The sequence below is a fragment of the Mesoplodon mirus genome, assembly GCF_964341445.2.
Source record: "Mesoplodon mirus genome assembly, chromosome: 13".
Taxonomy (NCBI): Eukaryota; Metazoa; Chordata; class Mammalia; order Artiodactyla; family Ziphiidae; genus Mesoplodon; species Mesoplodon mirus.
In genome coordinates, this window is record NC_138989.1 from 15,864,282 (window position 1) to 15,886,696 (window position 22,415).

Genomic DNA, 22,415 nt, shown 5'->3' on the forward strand with positions numbered 1-22,415 from the left:
CAGGCTCAGCGGCCATGGCTCACGGGCCCAGCCGCTCCGCGGCATGTGGGATCTTCCCAGACCAGGGCACGAACCCATGTCCCCTGCATCGGCAGGAAGACTCCCAACCACTGCGCCACCAGGGAAGCCCAACCCGAGGATCTTTTTATGTCACTCCCCTGCTTCAAAATCCTCAGTGGTTTCCCATTTTCCATAGGATAAAGTTTTAAATCCTCAATATGGCCTGCAAGACCCGCCCCCTCGAAATCTGGCCTCTGCTGACTTTTCTAATCTCACCCAACACGCACCATGCTCTCCCTCTAACTCCTTCTACTCCATCATACGGATTTATTTCCATTTCAGGAACATGACTACTTATATTTCCAGGATCTGGCACAGTGCCTGGCACATAATACAACTGACTTTAATTAATGCAGGAATGAATAAACAAATGAACAAATGTGAAAACACCTTTTTATTGAACCAAGGAGATTATGGAAGATATGTGAAGAAGCACAAGGCTAGGGAAACAAATAAAATAGTCAGGACAAATGGAGGCATGGCTTCATGCATATATGTGTGTATACACACACACACACACATATATATGTGAGAGAGAGAGAGAGATTATATAGAGAGAGCTGGACAAGAGGAGTAATTAATTTGCGAATTAGCAATTCAAAGAATATTATACCAGTACAAACAAACATACCCAGTATCCAGATCTTGGCTTTAAAATACCACTCTTCAATAAGAAGAATCAGGGCTCCTTAGAAAAATGGCTGGGAAAGTACAAGATGAACCTAGATCATCTTGTGGTGTCAAAAAGAGTAAGGAAGTAATCAAAAATGGGAACATATCGAAAAAGCACAGGAACCAACTCGAAAAGGTTCCCACTAGGCAAATTTGGGACAGTTTAAGCAACAGAATAAGTAACAGTAATGGAATATAACCCATTCTGACATAAATAAATAAATGAATAAATAAATAAGGGAGATGGGAAAGCTATTTCTTTTTTTTTTTTTTTTTTTTTTCCTTTTTGCGGTATGCGGGCCTCTCACCGTTGCGGCCTCTCCCGTCGCGGAGCACAGGCTCCGGACGCGCAGGCCCAGCGGCCGTGGCCCACGGGCCCAGCCGCTCCGCGGCACATGGGATCCTCCCAGACCGGGGCACGAACCCGCATCCCCTGCATCGGCAGGCGGACTCTCAACCACTGCGCCACCAGGGAGGCCCGGAAAGCTATTTCTTATAGTAGGCTTCCATCTAATAAATGAAAAGGGAATGGTGGAAAGAGAAAATCACCATTGAGCAAATGTCACAGTGGTAATTTTTCCTGGCAAGAATCGTGAATGAATATAAAACTGGTAGGCAAAAAGTATGATGAAAAAATTGTTCATTTATATAGTTTCTTGTATCTACCTACAAAATATTAATTAAAAAGGGAAAGACAGCAACTTAACAGTGGAGAAGTCAGACAGACAACACCTTAATCAAGTGATCAAAGTTAACACCGCCAGGAGTGAAACAAACCACGAGGGAGCTCATGATGTGATGCACCAGGAAGGACACAGCATCACTTCTGCAACCGTCCTGTCAAAAATGCATGACCTGGGCTTCCCTGGTGGCGCAGTGGTTGAGAGTCCACCTGCCGATGCAGGGGACACGGATTTGTGCCCCGGTCCGGGAGGATCCCACATGCCGCGGAGCGGCTAGGCCTGTGAGCCACGGCCGCTGAGCCTGTGCGTCCGGAGCCTGTGCTCCGCAACGGGAGAGGCCACAACAGTGAGAGGCCCGTGTACCGCAAAAAAAAAAACATGACCTGAATCTCATCAAGAAAACACATCATAGAAATCCAAACTGAGGAACATTCTACCAAGCAACTGGTCTGAACTCTTCAAAAATGTCAAGGTCATGAAAGATAAAGATTGAATACTGCTCCAGATTAAAGGAGACTAAAAATACATGACAACTAAATGCACCACGTGACCCTGAACCACACGAAGGATATTAGTAGGACAAATTGGCAAAATCTGAACACAGTCTATAGATTCGAAAATAGTTACTGTAACAGTGCTAATTTCCTGATTTTGATAAGTTTACTATGGTTATATAAGAGAATGTCCTTATTTCTAGGAAATACACATCAGAGTATTTGGAGGCAAAGGGACATTAATGTTTGCAACCTACAAACGTTTCATTTAAAAAATTATATAGGTATATATAAAGTTATTTATATATGTGTGTTGTGTATATATACATATGGAGAGAGAGAGAATATGAATCAGTGATAAAGTAAATGTGTTAAAATGTTAACAGTCAGGAAAGGTGGGTGAAGGGAATTCCATTATACTGTTTCTGCAAATAAAAAAAAAAATTGTTTTAATTCTGAGATGGAAGTTAACAAAAGAAATCTACTTCCCAGTAAACAGCGGAGTGTGAGAAGATCCACTTATAAAGAGCTGAGAATTTTCTCAGTCTTCCTCATTTGCATTTCCTCTAGATTCCCACCTCTGTTTCTGCGTTTCCTCCTTCCAATGCTGTCTGTTTCTCTACTGCCTTTTCTTTTTTTCATTTATCCCTCTTAGCACATTCTTCCACTCTCAAAGGTCCTTAATGCTTCATAATTTTGGAAATGACTGTATTTCAAAATAATTAATTATCCTAAATGAGTTTTGTTCTTTTGCTTAATTTAAAAATCAGGTGGTTTTAATGTTCTTAAGTCTGCCACTTAAACCTTCTGCTAAAATAAAGTAAGTACTCCTTACTTTACCACTAAATCAAGTAGCAAGTTCCTACACTGAATCAAACAATACAATGCAGAAAACAACATATCACGGGATCTAATTTTTAAAAATAAATATAATCTAAGCCTACATATATTTAGGCTACATAAATCCAAAGGCTCATATACCAAATAGCAGTTCATGTGCTGACACATATTGGCACCAAAAGAGTATTGGCTGAGTGGATGAATGCATGCATGCATTCTAGTACTCTTGGGATGGGATTACCAGGGATATTTAGTTTCTATAGTCTACCTTCTGTAGACTACATTCTGTCTACATCCTACCTCTCCTACCCCTCACCTCCAATAAAAGAGCAGCAATAAAGGTTTTTTTTTGTTTTTTTTTTTAAGTAGTTCCTAAATCCAAATTACAACTTCAAATTCAGGGTCAGAGGGACCATATATGGTATTGGGAAGATCTGAAGTGCCAGAAAAGCTGGGAGGGAAAGTCCCTAAATTCTCCAAAACAAGAAGAAAAACCAAAGCTTCTGAGTGAAATAGAGAGCTTTCCCCCCAGCTTTTCTGAACAAGACTACATTATGTTCTCCAAGATATTCCCGAATAACTTCCCATTTGTACCAACTGGACTATACTCTCTTGTATTTATTAGGAGTCCTTCTCTTTGGGCAACTTTATGCTTTAAGTATTCCTGGCCCAAATTAATATAACTGGAAGACAAATATAAAATAGCCTACAGTAACTATCTAAACAGTTCATAGCACTTACAATATAACACAAAGTCAGACTTAAAGCAGTAAAGTTCAAAACCAGTAGCTTGTTAACTATTTGACGGTAGCTTTCCATACACACACTGCTTCTGAAGATGTTTTTGTACAACGAAACAATCTAGTGAGTATTTCTGTGTGGACTGAGAACCTACTAAACTAACTAACTTTGGCTAACCACACTTTGATAACGTGGCTGCTATGCTGCTAGGCTAGAAATCTTTCAATTAGGTGGCAGGTCCTATTTTGAGAAGCTGAGTTTTCTGGAAGGCAATAAAGAGGGTAAAGCAGGCAAATACTGTTGATGTTTAGACACTATCCAGTCTGCAGCACAGCAGTGGGGCTGGGGCTGGGGCTGGGGAGGGTAATAAGCCTAAGCTCCCAAAAGAGCAGTCTCCTCAATCCTCTTTAACTCAGCTTTGCGTCTGTTATGAATAGCTTCCAATGGAAAGGCACCAATGCTACATTGTTCTTCATTATGCATGGCTTATTAAAATTGAAGTTTTACTGTTTCCAACTCGACCAAGTTGGTGGTTCAAACCCCCACGTGCTATTGAGAGTGAGGCGTTCATTTAAGAGATGGAATCAGGATGAATATCGCCTGGACCAAAAGTGGAACAGGCTGGAAACTTTGAGGCTTTGTGTTCTAAGCTTGCCATGTGAGCCTGGGAAAATCCCAATTTTTTCTGGGGCTGTTTCCCCAATCTGTCAGGCCTGGTGCCCCTTCCTGAGCTACTGCATACTGAAAAATCAGAGCTGTGAAGTAGGGAATAATTCATTTCCAGAGAGGCCCTTCCTGGTTGGGAACTTGTTTCTCCTTTTCAAAGAAAGACAGTTATCTATCAGAGCCTGTCCTTTTGCATGGAAGGAGAGCATATCCAAGCTGCCCTGAAAAAACCACTGAAAATCCACACGCCAGCCTTCTAGGCTTGGTACCTGCTCTTCTTCAATCCTGCGCTGTAGTGTTTCAATATAATGCTGGACAGCCATATAGATGAATCGGTACTGTGCTTCTGTCTGGACCATCCCTGACCTCTGAGACCGCACCATCTGAATGGTTTTGGGAACGTCAATGTCACAGTCGACACCTACAAAGCAAGCACCATGGAGTATCAGGATAAACTGCAGAGACAATGTGAAGTGGTTTAATGCACAACTGTTAGCAGACTCAGAGATAAAGCAAATTTAGTCTTTAATGTTCTAACCGAACATGTTCCAAGGGCTACAGCACTGGCCTTCTGACCAATACCAAGGATCCTAGAAGATTACAGCGTAAAGGGTCAGCAGTGAGGGGTCCCTCACGTTCCAACAGCACCGTCCCATACCATCAGCAAGGATTAGGCAGCTGCATGTTCAACAAAAGACCAGAGCAGTGGCACCCACAGCTCCTAGGCTTTGTTTTATGCCAAAAGCTCAAACAGCATCACTTCTGTTCTCTGGCAAACATACTGAAAGCTGAAGTCTCCGGCCTAGATTTTTGTGAAAATATCTTAACATTCAATTCTCTTTTACAGCTATTTTCACTAGCACTTTCCTTCCATAAACTGAAAACAGGAACCGTAGCTTCTTGTCCTCCGGATGACCTACCTTTCTCTCTGATGATGTCAATAAGAATATCAATCACAATGAACGTCCCTGTTCGGCCAATTCCAGCACTGTGGGCAGAAGGATGGAGAGCGAGGACAACGGAGTCATTCATGATGGTTTTATACGCAAAACCAAGCTATTAATATTAACAGAAACAATGTCTGCTCTTGGGAGTGTTTATAAGATTGTCTATTTATATTTGCAAATATATTAGCAAAGAGCACAGGGCTTTGGACTCAGTCCATCCTACACCTGGAGTCCAGCTTCTCCAGCACAATGTGTCTGAGGCAACTCCCTTAACCTCTCTGACCCTCAGTTTCCTCATCTGTGAAATAGGCTGTGAGGATCAAATATGAGTAACGGATGAAAAGCACTGAGCTCAGATGCTGGTATAGAGCACGTGTCACACACATCTACTTGCATATGAAAGAGATTTAGGAAACCAAACTTTCCCCAGTATAATCACGAAACCTAAGCTTGGGCACCAGCAGCCTGCGAACTCTGGTGCAGAGGCCATGGGCCTGGCTTCTAGAAGCCTGGATGGGAAGCAGTCCGAATCTTCTGAAGCAAACAATTATATTGTCAGGGGAAAAAATATACCTTATTTCCGTGGAGAAAGAGAACAGAAGCACAATCAAAGAGATGAATCCTAAGTTATTATATTAACAAAGAAAACCAAGCAAACATTACCAGACTAAGGGCTCCTTGAGAATAAGCCCTGTGTTTACCACCCTGTGCCCCACCACCCCCAGGTACACGGTGGTCCCGTAGGATCAAGAAGAAATGTACTTTGGGTCAAAGTGGTCCCTTAATGGCCTCAAACAGAGATTAAATTTTTCCCCCAGTTAAAGAGCTGGGGATGGGGCTTCCCTGGTGGCACAGTGGTTGAGAGTCCACCTGCCGATGCAGGGGACGTGGGTTCATGCCCCGGTCCGGGAGGATCCCACATGCCGCAGAGCGGCTGGGCCCGTGAACCATGGCCACTGAGCCTGCGCGTCCGGAGCCTGTGCTCCGCAACGGGAGAGGCCACAACAGTGAGAGGCCCGCGTACCGCAAAAAAAAAATAAAAAAAGAGCTGGGGATGAGCAGGGAACAACAAGCCCCCCGGGCGTCAGGACACAGGACAGGCAGCGCCCTGGAGGTGGGAGGGGTGGTCACCTGCAGTGAACCACCACAGGCCCCGCGTCCGTGATGCTCTCCTGCTTATGGTGGACCTCCTCCAGGAAGTCCAGCACGCCCCCGGGGTCACTGGGCACTCCGTGGTCCGGCCAGGTCCGAAAGTGGTACTGCCAGACCGTTCGCTCCGTATTCCCCTGGAGTAAAGCCAAGAAAAACCAGAAAAGAATGAAATAAATCAAGGGGTTGAGGACTCGTCGGGTCCCCAGCTTTCCCAGATCCTACGTGAGCCAGGGGACCAGGCCCGCACAGAGCCGCCTCACACACTGTTTACAGGTCCCCTGCACCAGTTTCCCAGACCTCTCCTCCTTTTGGGTCTGGCTGAGCAATCCTGGAGGCAACCCTTGGCCTCTGTCATAAGAACCAAGATGTCTCGTACGGCTATTTGTTCTTCAGGAAACTACAGCCTGAATCCATCTCTGAATCCTCAGCCAGGGGCAGATGAGGTCCCTGATCCTCTTCATCCAAGTGCAGCTCTACCTGGCAGGCAACTGAGGCCTCTGGGACTCAGGGCTCTCCTCCCACCAGGTGAGAAAACGGGTATTCCCTCAAGCCCTTGTTCCTCTTTGTCTTTTTGTACCTGGCCCTCCTCCCCTCCCTCAACACACACTTTTATTATAATATGATATTTAAACCTCTGTTTGGTGCAAAGCAGATAAGAAGACAGGCTTTGCAATCAGATGGGTGGATTTAGGCCCAAATTTCAGGATTCACACTCACTGCGGCCCCTGGACATCTCTAAGCCTCAACTTCTTCATTTGCCGATGGAGATAAGAATCTCTAGGTCACAATACCTATCGTTGTGAGGACTAAACAACGTCAATTAAACACACAGCCACTGCACAGGAGACAGTTAGGAGACTCAGCACACTGGTGCTCTTCTGAGGACTGACATTAATAAAGGTTGACAAGGGTACCAAGACCACAAAAAACCAAAAAGCATCATGTTCTGGGTCTACCCAGATTACATCACTGTAACAGCACCATTCGTCACTACATCTTCTTCCTACATATCTGGAGACAGTCCAAGCTAAGTAACATTTTTAAAGGGGATTTAGAAAAAGAGAGAGAGAGTAACTAGACCAGTGTCCACCACCAGTAACCTTCAGAACATCCAGGGAATCTGAACCACAATCAAGATCCTTTCTTGAATTATATGCATTTAATTTGCTGAGTCAGAAAAAGATTTTTCTGGATGTTACCAGTGAGCTAAAGATCAGGGGGCTACCGGGGTCACAGAAAGGACAGGGAACGAGACAGATCCAGCGCCCGGAGCATCCTTGCTCCTTGTCCTTCGTAAATGGCCACTGAGGTCTCTGCTCCCACCCCTCCTTCCCAGGCAATCAGGAGGCTTAAATGAGATCATGTGATAGCACTTTAGAAAACATGGAACGAGCTCTACAAAAAAGCAGATAACCTGTGACCAGCAATTCTGGAGAAATGATCGGTCCCACGTCAGCACCTGCATCCGAGGGTGCAAAACACAAACCCAAACGCCAACATTTCCCGTACCTGCTCCTCCCAAATCTCCGATAACAAGAAGATGGATGGTTTATCACTAAAACTGAAGAAAAATCCACCTGCTACTGAGAAACATCTGATAATGAGAAGATGGGTAATTTATCACTAAACCTGAAGAAAAACCTATCTGGAATCTTTGTCCGATGTCCTCTAAATCTCTGTCTCATTTCTGCTGGACAACTCCTCTCAGTCTCTGCAGTCGAACCTCCACCCTCTCCCCACAACTGCACCCCCGCTGACCTCAGAAGTTTGACATCCCACCCTGGACCACAACTGCAGAGGCTTCCAGCTCACTTCAGTCCCCCGACCACCTCATGGAACTCACCAGACCATTGAGCCCCTCCTCCACCCTCCGCCTGCCTCCTCCTGCCCTTGCTGCTGGCCTGCCCAGCTCAGATTCCACACACTCTCCTGACAGCCACTCTCCATCATAGACCTCCGCTCCCTCCACCCTCTCTCCATCCACTGCACACACAAACACACACACCCCTCCCCGCCCCAGCAAAGCCCCAAGCCTGGACAAACCTAACCACCCACTTTCTTTGCTTTGTACCCAAGGAACAGAGTGCCCTTGGAAAAAACTCACACCAGGTGACTGGTATCACTGAATGTTCATCTTCACCACCTCAATGGGCACTCAGCACTGCCCAGAAATTTACTGGATTTCTTGCTTTGCTACACAATGACTATTTCATCCTTTCCCCACTTTCCTCAAACATTTCGCCTCTTCTTATTCCCTTTGAACATCAATGGATGGCCTTGCCTCGGGCCTGATAGAGAATTTAGAGCAAATCCCTGTCAGCTCCCCTCGCTGTACCTGTGGCCACCTTCTCCTCTTTCCCTCCTGTGGCCAAGAAGTGCTATCCCCATCGATCAAAACCAACCCATCCACGATGCTCTAGATCCCATCCCCCTCATCGTCCAGCCTCCACCCTTGCCTCCCTGGCATCCTCGCCTTGACGTCTCAAAGGCATCTCAAACTTTATGTGTCCAGCAGGTTGTGCCTCATCCTCCCTCCCTCCTCAAACCTGCTGCAGCCCTCGCCCCTCATTCACGCCATCATCAATCCCTTCACATTTACATCCACAATTATCTCCCGTCAGGCCCCTTCCTTCCATCACCCCTACCATCTTTTACCCGAACGATTCAAGCCCTACCATCCTGTACATCTTCCAGCTTCTCAGACCTCTGCCACAGTGCCACCGTCCACTCAGACTCAAAACCCTACGATGTCTGATTCCTCCTCCTCCTCCAATAGCCAAACTATCCCTACACACCCTGCAGACTTCACCCCCCCCCAAGGGGTCTCTCACATCCCTCGCTTCTCTTCTAGAGTTTATTCTGGCATTTTATATCATATTCATTTCCAAAGGAAGGAAAAAGAAGCAAAACGTGGAGAGAGGCCATCAGACCTAGACCTCTGTGGAGCCCTCCTGGTTACAGGCGTCCTGGCCACTGGAGTCACTCCATCCCACTCCTCCCTCAGGGAGCTGTAGGACACCTTCCTGGCACCTATCTCCACATGTGTCCACTTGGCACAAGAACCATCACGGGTCCTACACCAGCCAATGAATAAAATTTACATTTCTTTTTTTTTGTTTTTTTTGGCCATGCCTGCGGCATGTGGGGTCTTAGTTCCCCAACCAGGGATCGAACCCGGGCCCTCTACAATGGAAGCACAGAGTCCTAACCCCTGGACCAAAAGGGAAGTCCCTAAAATTTACATTTCTTCACATGAGAGTTAAGGCTCTTCCCAACTTGGTCCCAACCTCTCTCAACCCAAGTTTACTCCCTCAATTCCCCACTTGCCTTCATTCCCTGTAAACCCCATTTCCTTGATGTTGGCACTTCAGAACCCTGGCTGACAATGACACTTCATCTGGGAGGCCCTCCCTCCACCACCTTCTCCCACAGAGACCCCGACCTAAAGGCCCACCCTCTTCTGAGACGGTCTCCCTGATGCCCCGGCTGGAAGCCCAGCCTCAGCAGAACCCCAGCACCTTAGACGGGTGTGACAGCCGGTGTCTGCTCGACAGCACAGGACTTTGTATATACATGGCTTCTCTCGGCTACATGAATGCAATTCCCTGAGGACAAAGGCTATTTCGCTTACCTTTGTGTCCCCAAAGGACTTTGAAAAAGTAAGCCCCTCTCACCATGAAATTAAAATGAATCCAAATCTTGTTGGATTCAAAGTTAGTCACCCCAGGGACAAGCCTGAACTACAAGCAATTAAAAGCTGATGCCATGGAATTTGGTCACTGAATAGGCCACGGGGCCTTTGCACTCGCTGCTCCCTCTGCTTAGAACACTCCTCTCCTGACCCTCTGGATGCTGCTCCACCTTCAGGTCTCAGCTTGCGTGGCACCCCCTCAGAGAGGCCCTCCCTGTTTACTCCATCTCGGGTACCCAGTCACTCTCTAACATACCATCCTGTGGCTTTCACAGCTGGAGCACAATCGGAAAGCTTAGTTGGTTATTCACTCCTTAACCTTCCACTTCCCTAGGCTCTGTGGGGGCAGGGACTGTGCCGGTCTGGTTTGCAATGTATCAGTAGTACCTTGACGGTGCCTGGCACATAGAAGGCGCCTGATAGATGGATGTTATTCAATGAGTGAACGAATGCCTGAAGGTATGCAGACAGGAGTAACCACACGAGCCTGGATTAGCGCACACCACGCGCAGTTACCAAAGTCTCTAAAGTACGACAATATACTTACTTGTCCAACCTTCGAAAGTTTAAGTTCTCTTAACGTATAGTCATGAGCAGCACTTTCTTTGACGTTCCTAACACGCATGACCCCGTATTCTTTTAGCGCATACTCATCAGGCCAGTATTTGACACATTTACTCTGGAAGGGATCAGAGAAAAGACAGTTAATCTCTGTGAACTCTGACATGAAAGCCGAAACCAAAAGAAAACCAATGTTCAAGTCTTCCTTGATGACCACTAACATGGAAAATGGCCTGTTTGGTATCTAACTGTTGGGTTTTGAAAGAAAGAAAGAAGAATTCAAAAAGAAAAGCAAGTGTGTGGAGAACCAGGGAGAAGTGGGAAGAGAAAGCCGCTGTTGCAAAATTGTCTAATTTGAGCCACAGGTCCAAGGAGAGTCAGCGTTTGTTTATTTCTCTCTAAAGAAACAAAGAGGCAGAAAGAAGGGGACTACCCGGTATGAGGGTGCTGCCTAGCATGCACTCAGTTCTGAATTCCAGAGATCTGCCAGTCACTCTGCAGGGAAGGCAAGCAGGGGCTCTGGAGGTGGATGGGCTGCCCAACGAGCCAGACTGTCTGGTCCATTTCCGTGCCAGTGTAGGAGGTCTCCCCGCCTTATCTAACCCAAGTGTGAATAACTCCAGCACAGAAAGGCAGCTGATGGGGTTTTGAACCAGCTGCTTTTTCTATATCCAGATCAATCTGATACCTGCTACACACGTCACCTTCGTTTAACTGGGTGCCTGGGAACGCGAAGCCTGCAATAGCTGCTGGCTTCACAGCAGGCAGATTGGAGAATATATAGCACCAAGGGAATCATTCTGGCTGCCAAAGAGGAAGATATTTTGCTCAATGAGAGATGACTCTGCATATATTTGGTGATGTGTCCTGGGCAGAGAATGCCTTTGTGTCTTGTTTTTTCCTGGGAGCAGTCACCCACACCACTCACTTTCAACAACAACCAAGACACAAATATCAGCAAGAGAAATCTACCTTGTACATTAGGAAGACAGAGAAATTCACTGTTATAAAACAAGAAATCAGAGAGCAGCTGCAGACATCTCCACAGTCAATGACTGAGGGAAAGAAAAAAAACATGGCAGGAGGAAAGGTCAACAGAAGAATTAATGGACAGTGTTTACTTTTCTGCTTAGCATGGCTTATGTGGTCTTTTATGTATTATTCTGAATTCAGCTTTCCCTCCACGATTCTGTAGATCCAAAAACCTCTTTGACAGATTTGACACAATTTTTATAATACCCAAATAAACACTTTGACTATTAAATGTACTCAATGCTGTCACTCTCCAATCAATTCTGAGGACTGCTGGTCGCTCAAAAGAAGACAAATTAAATCACAACTCCTAACACTGTAGCTGACTCTGCATGTCTGCAATCTACTGTGCCCTCCTCCCAGTTTCCCCAACTCTGATGTAAACCTTGGCAAACAAATTCTAAAATGTGAGTGCTAATACTTTAGCTTTTAAATTAAAGCCTAGGAATCAAAGGGAATTCAGAGTCTGGTTTTTCTTCTGTGCACTGGAGGGGATAACAAGCGAACAAGTTACCAGAAACGCTCGCGGGGAGACTGAAAGCCCATCATGTCCTCCTCTCCAGCAGCAGAGTACAGAGGAAGAATAAGAAAACAGACAAAGGCCGGGAGAAGGAGGTAAGGAGCGGGGGGCAGAGTGACTTGGCCCAACGTCTGTCTATTCTAGGAGTTTCTGGCAGCTCTTCTGAGAGGGACCAATCCTGATCCCTCTGAAGTGACCCGAGAACCCTCTCTTCACAGCCCCCAAGTCCTCTGAGAACAGGTGGCCTCCTACAACTGCAATCAGGCAACAGGCAGGACGGAGGGCTCAGTTTTCCTTTCCATACTTAGAGCAGGTGACACTCACCTGAAGCAGAAACTATGAAGACACTTTAACTTGTCCATTAATTCAAGAATATCTACTGTTACTGCAGGCAGCTGCTAGCGGAAGCCTCTGTTTCACAATGACCAGACCTGGCCTCAAAGGTATTCAGAAGTGTAACAACTAGCAGTACAACAACGAAAATCTTACAAAATCACATCGCCCTTCACAACCGATATGAAAATTACATTAGAAGGGCTAAAATCCAAAATCACCCACCTGTCTTTTTATAGGGTATGACTGCTACATTCCATGCAACTTTTACATAAACCAGTTAAAGTATATCTAAAAAAAAGAACTTTGACTAGAACACAAACAAAAACAGAGAACTTTTCCATGTTAAAAAATCCACAATGGATGGGTTCACTTTGGGATAACACATAGAGCTGTCACTCAGTGAGATCTGTCTGCTTCTCTATAGTGTGGGATGTTATAATTTTTAAAAACTTGAAGTGTCATGAAGAGTGCAGGGAGATGGGTACTAGGCATATGCTGCTTGGGGGGAGCGTACACTGGGACAACCACTCTAGAGGGTAGTTGGCAGAATTCATTAAAACTTACAACATGCAAAAGCAAAAACAATAAATAAACAAGAAAAAATAAACACAAAAATTTCAAAAACGGAAGAAAAACAAGAGGAAAAAAAGAAAAATTAAAAAAAAATTTTTTAATTTACAACATGCACACCCCCTATGACCTAGCAATTCTTCTTGACATCTAACCTAGAAAAACACTTACCACATACAAAAGCAAGAACAAGATTGTTCACTTCAGCACTGTTTATAAGAGCAATAACTGAAACATTTAAATGCCTAATATCTGACGGTTAAACAAATGGTGGTACATCCATACCATGGAATACCATGCGATTACTAAAAAGAACGAGATAGGTCAATATGTACTAACAGAAGAAGTTAGAACATATATTTAGTGGGGAGAAAAAAACCAAGATACACAATAAAGTTACTGTATGACAGCACTTTTTCATACAGTACTTGTCCGAAAATAGCACTATATACTTCTATAGGTGCACGTATGTATGTAAATACATGTACGTGTGCAAATGTAGGTATATAATGCCTATTATACACATGCATATGCAAATGCCAAGAAGACAGTGTAGAAGAATACATATCAAACTGATAAGAGGGTTTATGTTGGAGGAGGGAACAATTGGGTGGACAAGGGATGGTAACAAAGGTAATTTTAATTGTAAGGAGTTTGAATGTTTATCTGAATATATTGTCTGGATAGTTCAAATTAATTTTTTAAATGCTTAAAAGTCCTAAGTATAGTTCACATGACAAGTGAAATCAATGTTTATTGATTAGTCCTCTAATCCCCTGAAGGTACCAGACAGGTCTTCTTACACTCACTTTATGACCTCTGCTTCTGGACACAATGGGGTAACAGAGACTGGATTTACTCTCCTACCTTAAACCACTAAAATGGAAAAATGAAATGACATATATAATAGGATTAGTAACAAGGACATTTAAAAAATTATTATAAATATATTCCATATGTTCAAAAGGTACAGTAAATGATGGACATGTTAAGAAGAGAGACATAGGATATATTAAAAAGACTCAAATAAAACTTAAATGAAAAGGACAATGTCTACTGTGAAAATTACACTGGATAGGATGAACAGCAGACTGTACACTGCAGAAGAAAAGATTAACTGAAACATGTATAGCAAAAGAAACTTATCTAACTTATCCCAGACACAGAGGGAAAAAAGTGAACTGAAAAAAAAATGAAGAAAGTCTCAGTGAGCTATAGGACAACTTCAAACAGCCTAATATATGTGTAATTGGTATCCCAAGACAGGGTGGGTTGGCAGTTCATATGTGAAGAAATAGTAAACATTATTCAAATTTGAAGAAAACTATAAACCCACAGACCCAAGAAGCTCCATGAACCCTAAGAAGAAGAAACAAAGAAAACCGCACCAAAGTATGTCATAATCAAATTTCTCCTACTCCCTTTTTTCCAGAGGGTCAGAGTAAGCTTACTGTGTTTACTCAGCTTTTTTTTAAAAAAATAAATTTATTTATATTTTATTTTTGGTTGTGTTGGGTCTTCATTGCTACCCACGGGCTTTCTCTAGTTGCGGTGAACGGGGACTACTCTTCGTTGAGGTGCGCAGGCTTCTCATTGAGATGGCTTCTCTTGTTGTGGAGCACGGGCTCTAGGCGTGCGGGCTTCAGTAGTTGCAGCACATGGGCTCCACAACGCAGGCTCGGTAGTTGTGGCGCACGGGCTTAGTTGCTCTGCGGCACATGGGATCTTCCCGGACCAGGGCTTGAACTCGTGTCCCCTGCACTGGCAGGCGGATTCTTAACCACTGCGCCACCAGGGAAGTCCCTATTCAGTTCTTAACATGTTCAACCTGACATGTCCAATACTTCAAAAAAGTACAGTATATAGCATACCTTTCCTCTCTCCACTTCTTTTGTTGTCATAACAATCACTCGGGAGTTCTCTTGAAACACCATCCGCCAAAAGTCATTCACAGTGTTTTGCAGGCAGCCTTGTGTGGCAATGTAACTCTTTTTGGGCTTTGAGTTGTTGCACTTGGTTTCAAATTCAGGCTAGAAATTTAGGAAGAAAATACTTCAAACATTTGAAAACTGCTTTCAGGCCATGAGGAAGGATTTAAAGTACAAAAACTGGCTAGCAATATACAGTCAGAAAACACCACAAGAAACAAAGTTTACCATGATAATGTTTGCATTGATGTAATCTGAAACAGGCTCATTGGGATCACCATCGTGTAGGACAACCCTGGTGTGATCAACTGGAAGAAAAAGAGACCATGGTCACAAAGGTACTGAGGCCTCTTCAGGACAAATCAGTTCAAATCAGTGCATCCTCAACGAGTCCAAGTTTTGCTCATTTCATGATAAAACAACATTAAAAACTAAATCTTAAACAATAATCTGAATATGGCGCCTCATAATGCTTTCTTTAAGAGAATAAAGTAGCAATGTCAATCCCCTGGTTTTGATAATGTACTATGGATATATAGAATATTATCATTGGGAGAAGCTGGGTAAAGGGTACATGGGAACCCTCTACATATTTTTGTAACTTCTTGTGAGTCTAAAATTATTTCAGAACAAAAGGTATTTTTGTTTTTTGGGTTTTTTTTTTAGAGGAAGAGTAAACTACAGGTAAATGACATGATGTCTGAGATTTGCTTCAAAACAGTTCGAGGAGAGAAGAGAAGTGTATCAGAATATAGATGAATCAAGATTGGGCAGGAGTTGACAATTGTTGGAGCTGGGTGATGGGTATGTGTGGGTTCTTTATACTGTTCTGTCTACTTTTGAATATATTTTAAACTTTCCGTAATAAAAAGCGTGTTTTTTTTTAATGAAGTAGAATTAAATACAGTACCTAGACAACAGGATTCTGATGATAGTATCTACTGACCAAATTTTATACAAAAGTACATTACTGATTTTAAAAAAATCTGAGTGTTTTACCTAAGCAACACATTTTACACTGAGAAATAGTAATAAAGTTGTATGTCTTACTAGAATAATGTTCTTTTGCTTCAGACTCCCCATCTTTAAAGAATATGATGTTAATCAGAAGAAACATCTGATTGGGATCTTTAAGGGAGGAAAGGGCAATAATATTCTATTTATCAATAGATACTGCATAACACTGTTCCCTTCATCTTTTCCTACATCCCCACATCTTACTAATGAGTACCATTTAGACCTCTTGAGCAGAAATGAAAACTTAAGACATAAAGAGGGCAATGCTTCCCCAACGTCATTAGGACCATGCTGTGGCTCAAAATGATTCTCTACAAATTCCTCATTGTCTCTCCTCAGTATTAGAAATGCCTCCACTTTCTCCCATCCTCACCTGCACACATTACAAGTATCTATATGGATGTGATATACACATACGCTGTGTGTGTGCACCTATGTATACAGAAAGACTATGCCACGCACACACACACAGACACACACACGCACACATGGGATGGGTCTACAGTATCTGACAAAATAGCTCTGGCCTGAGAAGACATTACAGCAGTGGTCTCCAATCTGATCACGCTGCTCAAAAAACTTCAATAATAAAGTTTTTGAACACTGAAATATATATACAATTATAGATACACACAAGCCTTATTTTTAAATTGGGTAAAAACATTATGCACGCTCTGCCATCAAGCTGCACATCAGATTTAAAATTTTCTTTCTTCTTTTTTGTTTAGACAAAGGATGTAAATCAAGAGACATTCTAAATGTTCCTTCCCTGTCCCATAGCAGACTGCCTTACCCAGCCCACTCTGGAGACCCTGCATTAGAGCTCAGGGCTAAGAGCCGTGACTTTGGGGGCTCCAGTACCAATTCTCCCACTCACTCCCACTTGTGCCCTTGCTATAAAATGGTCCCTAAAATGGGGATAATAAGAACTCCTGCTTTGTGTGCATGGGACACGGATTCAGTGAGATACGGACTCAGAGTCTGGCACAGAGACAGCACTCAGGGGAGGTGAGCTATCACAACTGCGTGGTGCCATTTCTGGGATCCTCACCCAAGGCCTACATCCTTCTGGGCCTCTTTTTCACTACAGTTCAACTCAGGCTCTACCTGGCAGCATCTGGGTGTTAAAGGAGGTACTGCTTTATGAATATCACAAGGTCTGCTTCTGAGCAAAGCATAGGTATGCACCTGAATCTCCAGTAATTCGAGCTCAAGGGATGAGGGATGTCGGAAAAGATGAAGGGAACAGTTGGAAGAACCCCCAGGAGGAGCTCGTCTGTTCCCCAGATGAGGGAACGGAGCCCCAGAAAGGAGGCGTGCCATCCCCAAGACCCAAGGGCTGGGCGCTGCAAAGCAAGGACACAAGCCTGGGACCCTTGAGCCTGACGGTGAGACCCTGGGAGATGGCAAGCCTTGAGATGATCTCTCCTATGGCAGACAAAATTAATTAACAGAAGGAAACAACCACACACTAAGCCTCCCAGTGGCAATTTTACTCCGTAATCAACATCACAGGAACTCAGTGAAAGAGGCCATCCATCCCCAAAACAGCTGATTATTTTGGAAACTACTTACAATTAAAAGAAGCTAAGGCCTTGGATCTGCTGAGAAAGCACATGGCCCCCAGAAAAGTTACTGAGACACTGGGAATCAAAACCTCCAAGAATGACTATTATGGAGAAATATACTGATACTTACAGGGCAGGATGTTTTTATATCTATTTTTGTTTTTATTCTCTTGCCTCTGACCCTCTTTTCGGCTGTAGAGAAGTTTGCATTCTTGTTGTTGTAGTGTCTAGAGAGAAACAAAAGTAAATATTATTATGCACCAAAAGCTTCAAAAAAAAAAAAGCTTGACCCAGCACTTCCACTTTAGGGAATTTATCCTAGGAAATGTTCAAGAGTCGTGGGCAATAGCTACAAGAAAGTTCACCTTAATGCTATATCAAGAGTGGCAGGAACACTGGAAGCAACATAAATGTCCAACCAGAAAGAGCTGCCTAAATAAACACTTTCGTTCATCCATACAAAAGATGTTCTACAGACGTTTAAAAGATATCCTAGGAGAATACTGAATGCCTTGGAATGATGATCAGACTAAGTATTAACTGAAAAGCAGGTCAAACTTCCAAAACAGTGCATTACATAAGCCCATATGTCTGCACGCACCTGTGTATATAAGAAATCGCAGAAGGATGTACACCAAAAAAGTAACGGGGATTATTTTTTTCGGAGCAGTGGGATTATGCTTTTTCTTTTTCTTTTCTTTCTTTTTCTTTTTTAACTGTTTTTTGCCTAAATTTGCTACAATAAATAAATATTTATAAGAAGAGAAACCTTTTAAAATAACAATTATTAAGAATGAAAGCCAGTGAGCATTGGTATACAGCATCCAAATAATACATGTGATCCATGTTCTTGAGGATTTTATGATCTGCCTTTTGCCATCGATTAATTCAGAGCAAGCTGAAAGTCAGTTCTCAAATTTGGATCCTCGGGGACAGTAGAAGTAGTCCTGGTACCACTAGATCATGGGCATGCAAGCTTTGTTAGCAAGGCTTTAGAGTCCTCCTATGCCTCAAACCCATGTCAGTGCCCTGGGCAGCCAGCCTGCGTCTGCACAGACACCCGCTCTCCTATGCTTTGAGGGGAGGTGGCCCCTATCCTCTCCGCAGCCAGAGACGGAGGAGGAGGACTCTCGGGCTCCCAAAGCGAGGGGTCAGGAAGGACACCTCTGCAGGTAAAGGAGGTGGGGATCAGGGCAAGAGCCTAAACCAGGCAGCCACAGCGGAGCTGGCCCCAGGGGAAGAGAGGATGTGGGGAAGTGGTGAGAAGCACCAGCTGCAGAAACAGACAGGAAGGTGGACAAGCCAGGCTGAAGCATTTTCAAGGAGTAGGTTTCATTTTCAAAATTACCAGAAGTGCCTCTTCAAGGGACCCTTGGTTTCAAACAAGCCTAATTTGAATGGGAAATCACAAATGGGGCAAATCAAGAAAGTGAAAGGAAGACTAAAAAAGTGGGGGGGAAAAGTGTGTTATATATATTTTTAATATATTTATATATGCTAAAATGATTTTCCCTTAGAGATTTCTCTACAAGGAGAGGCGGAGTCAGTATTTCGTAACACAGCAGCCCTGTTAGATTTCCAGTTCATTTATCTGAATTTCACAGACAGGTGTGAAAGTCAGGAGTTTAAATTGCTAGTTTGACACTCAGTTTCAAAATGCAATATTTGGCCTTGACACACAGCTCATAACCAAAGTGTTTAGCCAGTGGAAACCTGGACGGAAATAAAATACAATGTATGCAGAACTCTGACAATCAAACGGTCACTCAAAATTCTCAAATGAGTTCACTGTAAGTAATTACGGCCATTTGCCTTCTTGGAGCTGGCACTTCCTCTGAACTGTGAGCCAGCCTTACCGTGCAATATTGCTGTGTTAGGAAGAAAGTGTGATCTTGATTATTAGACATTAAGGTGAGGTTCAAACACTATGAACTGAATCAATCACTTAACCAAGTGAAGAGAAACAACATCAACAAAAGCTACAATGGGGTGGGGGGAGGGCGAGACACATGCTAGGAAATAACTAGGCGCTTGATTCAAAACAAACTTGACAGCAAAGCATTCAAGTGTTCACTTATGAAACAAACTTCAAGTGATGCTTCACTTGTGGAGGGCACACTGCCAGAGCAATCTCTAGAAAAGGCAAATTTCACCCAGTCCCACCCTGTTTAATCACCTTCAATTTCTCCCTCTGCCTTCAAGATCAAATGCACGCTTTTCAGAACAACTCAGGAAACCTTCTCTGAGCTAATGGAGGCCTGTCTCTAACCTCAGCTTCTGCTTCGCCAAGTTACTATCCTGTCCGTGCCTCAGTGTCCTCAAGTGTAAAGTGGGGCTAATCCTAATTACCTACCCCACAGGGTTGGTGTTAAGAGTTAAGGCGCACTGTCTACACTCTAGCCACACCAAATATACACAAGGGTCTCGAACTCACCATATTTCTTCAGGCCTTCATGTTCTTATTCATGCCATCCCCTCTGCCTAGAATTCCCTTTCTCTGCCTTGAGTACCTATGAATGGTTACATTTTACTTACTCATTAGGACCCACCGCAAATACCTCCTCCTCTGGGAAGCTCTCCTGACCCACTCAGCATGACCTCCCTGTGGCTCACAATACCAGTGCAAGGGCTGCAGCACCTCCCTCCGTGAGTACGCTCGTCACACTGAATCCCAGCTACGTTTTTACAATCTTGTCTCTTCTATTAGAGAGTATGGACCACCCTTCTTTGCCTGCAAACAGCACAGCATCCAGCACAAAGTAGGCACTCAAAATGTATCCGCTGAATGAACAAATAAATACAGAAGGGGGTGGAGGGAGACATACAAACCACAGACCATCATGGCGATGGCCTCGGTACTACAGGGCCCACACTCAGCATCCCATGCTGACACTGTCGGCCTGGCCTTCAACGTAAAGAAAAACCACGTAGGCAAAATATTAAAACAGCATTTCCCGATCTTCAGTCATTTGAAAAGCATCTTCAAGATGCTGTGCCATCTCAGCACATCACCTGTTATATCAGTTGTTTTCTTAAATTAACTGCCTCTTTTTTCCCCTTCAGAAAATGGATTTCAAAAGGAAACTGCATATTACTAGCACACATGAAAACCAGTATGACTTGCCATATATGGAAGGTAACCAGAAAAAGGAATATAATAAAAACAAAATATTGTCAAATTCTACCTGGATACTGTAGCATGCCTGAGACTTTGTAAAGGAAAAGGGACACTGGCAGGTGTTAGAGGTAGGTGTTAGAGGCATATTAAAATTGTACTCAGACCTTCTCCTAAGCCACGTCAAAAGGAATGGATAAGGGTTAAAAAGAGAAAAACCTTCCTCACTCGCTAATTCGATCTTACTGTGATGGGGTGCCACCGAAAATCATCTCACACACCAAGAACACTTTGCTAGAATAATCTAGAGTTCCAGGCCAGGGAAACCCTCACCAATACCCATAGCATGTTGGCTGGACCATCTACTCAGCTCAGCCTCTGGCTTCCCTCATCCTGCATTAAGTTACCAATTGCTTCTTCCATGCGGATTTGAGGTTTGAACAGCACACAAGTTGAGACAGTTTGGGCCCTGGAGTGTTCCAGAAAGGACAGGCCCAGAGGCCCTGTGTCCCAGGCGCAGTAGAGTGCTAACCGCCAGCGGCTGGCAGCTGTCACGGATTAGTAATGACTAACAGTGTGCCTCTCCCCGGCCAGCCCCGCTCCTTCCTCAGTGCCCATTAGCCCATTCTCATCTGCGCCTGGGGCCCAAGTTGCCTGAACACATTTCATTTCCCACAGTGGAAGGCTGCCATCCATCTCGAGTGAGACTGAAAATAAAAAGAACTCAGAAGTTGTCACTTTCCATGTTCTGCCTGCAGAGGCTCCCCGACTGCACCCGAGATAATCAGCTACCGCCTGCTAAGGGGCGCTTCCTCCCCAGCAGCAGGCTGATGGCCAGAAGAGGCAGGAGAATAGCCAACAAGCCCTGCCCCCAGGAGTTTACAATCCCTTCAAGGTTGATCTTCCACAACCTCCCTCTCAGCTGCCCCCAGGGCACCAAAAGCTGTGAATGACCTGCGGCTGAATGTCACCTGGCTGAATGTCACCGTCTCCATCCCCATTCTCCACTGGGCCTGGCAGGATGCCAGTGATAAGGCGTGGGACAGGCAACTAGAAAGCTGGGGCACAGGCTGCAAGATACCCCATTTTCCCAAGTAAAACAACCAAAGGGTTTGCAACCAAGGATGAACCCTCAGAAAGGACCAGAGGCTAGTTACAGTCACCTGATTACATGAATCAACGGTGATCAACAAATGGATTATATCAAACTTTTAAGCCTTTATAAAAGGCATGAAGAGAAAGGCAACCCCCAATCCACACTGTACATTAGGCGTGCCCAGCAGCATGACCGAGTGTGGATGGAACAGGTGTTCACAATGCAGAACGGTCCCTCACATCTATGGCTGTTGAATATCTGTGCTCCCCACACCTGGACCCCTGCCAGCCTCCAGCCTAAATGCCAGTAGCAATATCCCCTGTCACCGTGACGACCGAAAGAGACCCTCACAGGCTTCCAAAGTCCTCTGATTAAAGACCATTGGAACTGGCTCTTGACCAGAATGTCACGAACGCAAGTGGAGAAACAGGATCAAAGAAAGACAGACAAACAACAAATGAACGGGCAGAGCCAGGCAGCCCCACATGCCAGGACAGTGGCCTGAGAACCATTTGCCTGCACTGCTCTGAGCAACAGGGACAAATTGCTAAGGGAAAATAAAAATAATGCCACTAACCATTAAGGCCAGACCAAACTGTACAGTATTTTTAAAAACAAAGCTCCAGGGACTTCCCTGGCGGTCCAGTGGTTAAGACTCCACGCTTCCACTGCAGGCGGCACGGGTTTGATCCCGGGGAGCTAAGATCCCACATGCTGCGCAGGGCG

General features: G+C 44.3%; 1 protein-coding gene across 4 annotated transcripts in view; it reads right to left on the bottom strand.

Annotated features, from left to right (window-relative positions):
- Positions 1 to 22,415, bottom strand: part of PTPN11 (protein tyrosine phosphatase non-receptor type 11) — an 80,208-nt gene that overhangs the window by 13,207 nt on the left and 44,586 nt on the right. For 2 of the 4 annotated variants that reach the window (XM_082640160.1, XM_082640163.1), the window contains exons 7-14: positions 17,609 to 17,705; positions 15,944 to 16,021; positions 15,122 to 15,201; positions 14,837 to 14,995; positions 10,494 to 10,625; positions 6,235 to 6,389; positions 5,077 to 5,144; positions 4,426 to 4,577 (exon numbers count right to left, since the gene is read on the bottom strand). In XM_082640160.1, the coding sequence (XP_082496286.1) occupies positions 4,426 to 4,577; positions 5,077 to 5,144; positions 6,235 to 6,389; positions 10,494 to 10,625; positions 14,837 to 14,995; positions 15,122 to 15,201; positions 15,944 to 16,021; positions 17,609 to 17,705 (921 nt within the window). Of the gene's footprint in view, positions 1 to 1,821; positions 2,335 to 4,425; positions 4,578 to 5,076; positions 5,145 to 6,234; positions 6,390 to 10,493; positions 10,626 to 14,836; positions 14,996 to 15,121; positions 15,202 to 15,943; positions 16,022 to 17,608; positions 17,706 to 22,415 lie in introns of those variants that run through there. The other 2 variants (XM_082640162.1, XM_082640161.1) reach the window with 2 other exon arrangements.